This window comes from Scleropages formosus, chromosome 11 (genome assembly GCF_900964775.1).
Source record: "Scleropages formosus chromosome 11, fSclFor1.1, whole genome shotgun sequence".
In the NCBI taxonomy this organism is placed as follows: Eukaryota; Metazoa; Chordata; class Actinopteri; order Osteoglossiformes; family Osteoglossidae; genus Scleropages; species Scleropages formosus.
The window spans coordinates 19,404,168-19,411,745 of NC_041816.1; the positions used below are offsets into that span (position 1 = coordinate 19,404,168).

The window sequence follows — 7,578 nt, forward strand, 5'->3', positions numbered from 1 at the left end:
ATGTTGGCAAATTTAAACAATTTTTCCCCACACGTGATTTATTTTCCATTAATAATGAAAGTGATCTTGTCCCACTGACACGCAACAAAAGTAAATCTGTTTTATTAGATTAAAACTATTACAGCATTTAAGGTAAGCACTCATTACCTAGTCACACCTCATACTGCCTGAATTAAGTGTCAATCAGGTTGGACCACTGTAGAATCGACTGAACTTTATAATACATTAATTCAGGGCAAGTAGCATCAGGAATGATTCAAACCTGAAAACTTCCGACTGCAAGTGAAGACCACTAAATATACTATAACGTACTGCTCCTGCTGCTTCTTTAAAACAATCCTACTGTGGTTTCATTGACTATAATGCAGATGAAGACTGAAACTTCACAACAAATAACTAGACAAACAGTAACCTTTACGTTAGCTCATTTTCAAAAATACAAGACAAACCATAGCCAATTGTTTACTTTCATTCACATTTACTTCTTGGCTAACCACTATAAATCATGCACTCATTTATTAGTTATAGAGCAAATTATTCAAAATATTCAAAAGCTTGCAAAAAAAATTCTGGAAAAGTTCTTTTTTGCTGTGGTTTTGATAAAGCAAGTGTAATAAAGTGCCTTTAGAGTGATGCTTCATCTCAGTTTCAGAGGAACAATGTTGTATCCAACACCTCATGCAGCTGGTTTTTTTTTTCTTTTTCTTTAGTCAAACTCTTTGACTATCTGATCGCTTCTGTAGGTCTGCCCATCTCCCGTGCTTTCCGCACTGAAGCTCCAACCAGATCCAGTTACATGTTTGGCAGTTTAAACAAGGACAACAGGGATTAGAAAGAGCCTCCGTGGGAATCAATGTTTCAAAAAAGAGCTAAAGAGAGAAAAAAACAGCTTCTGGTCATTCTAATATTAGTCCCACCACTGGGGAATTCTGATACAGTTCTAGTAAAGATCAAGTGTTGAGTAACATGTTCTTCCCTTCTGTCAAAAACAATATAAACTGTATCAATGTCATTTTAATTCAAGGGTATATATTAAGTCTAACAGACATCTAGTCTTATTAAAACATGACCTTACATTTTACTGCTGAGAATATTTTTTATTATTTCAAAGTATCCCACAATGTTATTTTTGGACTACATTCTGCTAAATATAGAGGTATTACGAGGATGACAATCAGAGTATATTAAACAACAATCTGTATAGGACGTGGCCAAGCCAAGGATAGTTAGTTTATATATTTCCATAGGACTGGAAAACATTTCTCATCCGTTACAAATGGATCAGGAGGTACAGCGTTTATTACTGCTGTTTCTCTTTTTATAATCTAGGACTCTGGGTTCGAACGAATCAATCTGATAATTACCCGACTTAATACACAGTACCAGAGTAAATCATTGCAAAGAGTATGTATATAAGAGGCTCCCTGGACGAAGTTTGAAAATATATAACAATAATAGTTCATAATAAAAGTTAATTAATTTAATGTCCACTTACCAGACGCTTTGGGGTCATGGTTTTGAAGGCTCTCTCTCGGACCCGTACCACCAGTGCCATCCATGTGTGCGCGCGCCCGAGTGAGAAGCCGAGCGGACGCGTCCCGAGCGCTGCCCGTGTGAACGCGGCTGTCCCGTCCACGTTCACTCGTCCTGCCCTCAACGCGCTCCTAAAAATCTCCTCAAACACTCCACTTTGGCCTGCTCCCCACCCTCCTCCTCCTCCTCCATTGCCACTCCTATTGGAGTGACACGCATTAAACACGAAAAAAAAAAAAAGAACGCGCTCAGTGCGCGAGAAGCTCTTTCCCAAAATCATGGACATAATAACCGTGTTTCCCTACAGCCACGGCGGAGCTCAACGCAGCCGTGTCCTCCGAGCGCCGCATCCAGCACTCCAACGGAACACTTACAAACATAATATCTCCACCGTTTCGTTAAGAAGTTACCTCAGAGTAAACCAACCTGAGGCGCACGGTGTGGCGACTGAACACACAGCACCGTTGGCGTCGCGCGCTGCTGTGCTCCCCCTTCCACAGCAAGCGATCATGGCTGCTTTTTATACATACAAGCATTTATATTTTCGTGAGTGCAGGTTTTGTGACGAAAATGTACGTTCCTTTTTACAAGCGTGTTGGGTTTTTGTGCGGTGACAATGAGCGGGGAGACCCCAAAGACGCTGTCCGGGGTGACCTTCCCCACGCTCCCGCGGTCCGGACTGACAGAGCCAGGTGAACGCGCTCACAGGAAATGTGTCACGCGGTGCCGCTCAGCCTCAGCACGAGCAACCGGGGGTGGGGGGGCACCGAGAGGCTCGCCGGGCATCCCCGACGTTCCGGGGCGAATCCTGTGTGCGGAAGGGTGAAGTAGTAGTTCTGGGGAAAAGCTGTTTTTTTTTTTTTTTTTTTTTGGAAGCCCCGGACTCGGAGAGACCATTACTGGAGCGTGCAGAGAAACATCGAACCGAACCACACCAAATTTACCTGTCCCACCACCACCACTCCGGCCCCGGTCGCTTTCGGTCCTCCCTCCTCACTGCGTGAATGATGAGTGAATTAATTATAATAGTTCTTGCCAATATAATTATTGCTTTTACATCCGACGCAACATACTGTACACACTTCACGCCGCTAAACACACACTCCGTTTCGGTACCGTAGCAAAACGCCGTCCAACGGAAAGCAGGCGAAGTTCATTTTCAACAGGTGTAAGAAATCACGTTTCTCCACACAGGCGCGCGCGACCTCCGATGCGTTGAATTCTGCAGAATGAACGCGTTCGAACCCAGTGCACGTATTAGTCTGTGTGTTGCCTAAAGTCTGAATGAACCTCGCAGATGAACTGGAGTAGCGTGGATGCCGACGACAGCTCTTACAGTTTCTTGGACTGCCTACTCCGAAGCACATGAGGAGCGCAAGAAATTTTAGAAAATCGAACAGATCGCAGCGCATCTCATTTTTTATTCATATGCGGTCATTTGAAACGTGATTACAAAGTGTCAATTATTAATTTAATGTTAAAGGATATTTAACATTATTGAGATTTTGATTTATTTCATCAGTCAGTAATCCCAAGAGCAGCTAATTTTAAACACTGCAGATCTGACAACTGAACAATTTGATAATTTACCTTGAAGAAGCGAGGATGCCCAAGGAGACGAGCAGCTCTACAGGTATCCCTCCTTGACTGCCTTGAACCCGTGTCCAGAGTCAGCAGGGGGGGCTCCTCGTGAGGTGCTGAGGGCTGGACACCGCGACGCTGTCCCTCAGCACTGGCATCTTCTGCCGAGCGCCTCTCGGGGCGGCGATGACGGTCCAGGTGCTTTGCACACGGGTTCAAAGAGGGGGAGAAGTGCCTAAGAACGTGTCACGTGTGACTCAGTATTTATCTAAGGATATGGACTTGGACATGTTAGATGGCGACGTAAGAGAGTGTGAAGAACAAGTAAAGTAGACATTGTCCGCTGTACGCTGTTAAAAGACGCACATTTTCGGTCCTTATATCAGTGCTCTTCTCAGCAGGGGGCCCCTGGCCAGTACCCTATAGCTTTTAGTTGTTTTTTTTTTCAAACCGAAAAATGCACACTTAATGGAATAATCTTTTGCGACTAAATACAGGAGACAGCTGATTGAGTAGTGGTTACAGTTACTGACTTTGAGCCGAAGGTTGTAGGTTCAATTCCCATCTTTGAGCAAGCTGTTTACCCTAATGCTGTAGTCAAGTTATCCAGCTATGAATGAGTAACTGTAGCCTTAATGTTGTAAGACAAGCATCAGTTAAATGAAAAAATATAATGGTTAAAGGCATTGGTTGTTTTCATATTACCTTTCAAAAGGATCCTGTTTTTTTTTTACTGTAATCAATTTATGCTTGTGAAATTCAGTTGTGTTTAGATAGCAGGAATGGTATCTGTGCAAAAACTATAATCTTCTTCCCATGGTTAAAAAATAAAATCTTAACCCTGCTTTGAAACTGACTCACTATCAATAACTTCTTGTCCTTGATAGGTAACTTGTGGTGTTTTGGAGCCTATCCTGGAATTAGAGTGTGCCAAACTAAGCACAGGTGGATGCCAGTCCATCACAGGGAGCCACACACAGTCATGCACTATGGGTCATTTAGGTACCAGCTTACATGAAACACATACAAACAAAAGGAAAACATGCAAACTCAAGGCACACTGATAGGAGATGGAACACACGTCTGACTGCACAGTCCAGGCACCCTAACATGCAATCACTGTGCCATTTTGCCATCTTAAATATTGAAATTCTTTTTCCAAAGTTGCAATATAGTCTGCAAGTCAATACTGTCTCCAGTTACTGGAACTGACTAAAATTTCTGAGTTGATGGACCACTTGAGGAATCTTACAAACCGTTGGCAAAGAAGCAGCCTGACCCTTAGATGGGAGTCACCTGGGATAATTTATTTGCTTGTGATTATTTTGTTTATCACAAATATAAACCATTTTATTCTTGACCAAAGGAAAATGAATAAAATCATATTAGCCACGAGGACAAGTGGCAGCATGCAGCTCTGCTGATGTTTTATCAGAAAAAAACAATATACTGATGTAAAAGAGGAAACCAGATCTTGATGTTCTGGAGGTAATTGTAACATTGCGAAGAACTGTTAATGCACTGATGACGTACGCTGGCGAGACAGCAATTTTCTGATTTTTCTTTGAAGATCTCCCAAAGTGGAGTTTCCACATGTTGTTTTGGGGAATTTGTTTGATGACCTTGTTTACCCATGTTTTAAGAGGTACAGTGTTTAAATACTCAATTTCCACATGTTAACTCATCACAACATCCTAGCTCCATCAAATCTCCTTGTGCTTTTGTCATGACATTCACATGAGAGGGATCAACACCCCAATGAGCAGTATGTGATTCTTACAGAAGCAAAAAACAAATATGCCTTATGAAAAATTCTTTATAAGCAATTCAGTCTAAAATACTAGTCCTGCAAAAGTTATATGCAGTCTTTCTTGGAAACAACTATTAATGAATCCTGACACTTTTGGGGCGGTGCTGACCTCTTACCGCTCAACTAGCACTGAGCTGTCTGAATTACTTTTTGCTTTCATGCATTCACTGTCTATTTTTGCAGTATTTATTCCTGCAGTATTTCAGAATCCTCTGTTGCATTTATGCCGGTGTAGCCTCATAAAACTGAAACAATTTTGTTCAGGATCAATAAGGTTCTTCCTTAACTTGTATACACACACACACATTTTCTGAACCGCCTGTCCCATACGGGGCCGGGGGGAACCGGAGCCTACCCGGCAACACAGGGCGTAAGGGACACACCCAGGCCAGGACACCAGTCCATCACAAGGCACCCCAAGTGGAGAGCAGGACCCAGTCCAACCCACTGCGCCACCACGCCACCACCACCCCCCCCATAACTTGTATAGCGAATCAATAAATATTGTGAGAAGAATTGAATAAATATTGGGAGATGTTCAATGGAATGAGGGGTTTGAACTAATGCTGGACTTTGAAATGTGTTCTGAGAAATTAGAAAAGCACATATGCCAACATATCTGTTTCACATGGAAATATTGTGCAAAGGCAGACAGTTCAGCTGTGATTCAATCATATTCATTCATTCAATCAGTATGATGCCTGTGAAGTTTCTATGTGAGCCACACCAAATATATATAAACAAGAAACTTTTTCAATCCTACTGCTCCTTATTGAGTATAAATAAATTAAAGGCTTTTTGAAAATCTGTGTCCTAAGGTAACTTAAGTCCTTTCATTTCTATTCTGGTCATGTATACAATGGACGGCAGCACGCGATATGGAGTAATTCTAAAACATTCCGGCATGTGGTCGCTCTGAATTCACAAGGCAAGTGCATTAGCTTAAGAATGATATGAAGTATATTCTTATTATTCAAGTAAAACTCGAAAGTTTTGGAGAGGAATAGTACATTAGAAATAGCCAAGAAACATGTGATGCTAATATCTTGATTTATCTCTATAGGATGTAATAATTTTGATGTGTTGTTTGTCAACATAATGTATTAGCACCTTTTGACTTTATCTTTCATCAATTAAAAATGATTTACCACTCAAATATTTCAAAAGTAGATGCCTTGTTTTACTCAATTATTGTTTGTTTTTGGCTTTTCTGTTTGTAATTGTTTTATTTGCATTACGTTTATTTTTTTTCTGACGCTTTTCTCCAAAACAACTTACATTATTATACGTTACAATACAAACGTTATACGTTATACAATAATTATACGAGTTTGAGATGCCAAATACCGTACGTTGGGGCATATGATTCGTCCACTTTATTCTTCAGGAACAAAAGATCAGCTGGGCAGACTCTTGGAGATGTTCGACGAATCTGATGAATCATTTTTCTTATTATTTACGGACATCTTATTAGTTACAGGCATGGGTACAATGAGTCTGCTGAAAAAAACTGAAAGAAGGCTTCGTGGGAAGCGGGCTGATTTCCCAACCCGACACTGGAGTCTGAGAAACGACAGCGTCTGCATGCAACATGGCTCCCCAAAGGAGCACGGTTGCAGACACCACTTCCTGCCACCGCGTAACACCTCCCTATGCTCGAAGTTTGGAGCTTACAAAAATGCATGGGTCATCGCCTGATCAGATGTTATTTCTTGGGGGCCAAGTATGTTTCCTGTATATTCATCAAGCCAAGGTGCCCTGTTTGCACTTGATGGATTTAAGTTGCCAGACACTAGAACAAGGCTGCTTCCAGCATTCTTCTGAAGGAGCACTTCAACAGCACCAGTCATTGGCCCGAGTTGGATGCAGAGCCAAGAGTTAAGCCTGGGAGATGAGCGCGCTCCCCGGAGGACCACCATCCCTCCCTTACCCTGCCACTGCAACGCATGACAGCCCATGTCATTCCACAGCGCTTCGAGATTTGGATCAGCCTGGGTGTGAAGCCGCTCTGCGTCCCGTATTCTATTTCTGTATCTACTGGCAAGAGATGAACAGAAGGCCTGGAGATGTGGTGCCGCTTCGAGTCGAGACCAACAGTGTGACTATCTGCCATCAGCGTTGTGCCTGACAGCCCTGACCCCTACCCTGCTGTTTGTTTTTCCATGCTGTTTTTTTTTTTTTTTTTTTTAAAGTTTTGTTTCTCTGCCTGGGAATAGCAGGATGCTAAGTATAAATTACTAATTAGTTTTACAGTGAATAAAAAACATCTGTAGTCTGAACCAGTGGCGTGGGATCCTCGTTTATGACAGGGACCCTTCCTCGGAAGAGACAAATTACTACATGGTCCTAAAATAGCACGGAGTCCCACCTTCTGTAAACACCGGCCTATTTGCATGCAGCACAAGCTGCCGTCAATTCAGCATATTTTCACGGGAGGTTGCCACCTTTGAGAAGCAGAAAATAAGAACATTTTGACTGGACAGAAACCAAATCAAAACAGGAAAAGGAAATCTCCATGTTCACGGACACAAATATAACATATGGGCCATAGGCACAGTTCGTAAAATATACAGTAGGTTTAGCTAATCCGAGGGGGTGCGGTGGCGCAGTGGGTTGGACCGCAGTCCTGCTCTCCGGTGGGTCTGGGGTTCAAG

General features: G+C 42.4%; 1 protein-coding gene across 3 annotated transcripts in view; it reads right to left on the reverse strand.

Moving 5' to 3' along the window:
* Nucleotides 1–3,425, reverse strand: part of ano1a (anoctamin 1, calcium activated chloride channel a) — a 41,583-nt gene extending 38,158 nt beyond the window's left edge. For 2 of the 3 annotated variants that reach the window (XM_018763590.2, XM_018763589.2), the window contains exon 1: nucleotides 1,496–3,079. In XM_018763590.2, coding sequence (XP_018619106.1) covers nucleotides 1,496–1,559 — 64 coding nt within the window. In that variant the 5' untranslated portion in view covers nucleotides 1,560–3,079. Of the gene's footprint in view, nucleotides 1–1,495; nucleotides 3,080–3,123 lie in introns of those variants that run through there. The other variant, XM_018763591.1, reaches the window with a different exon arrangement.
* Between the last annotated feature and the right edge of the window lie 4,153 nt (nucleotides 3,426–7,578).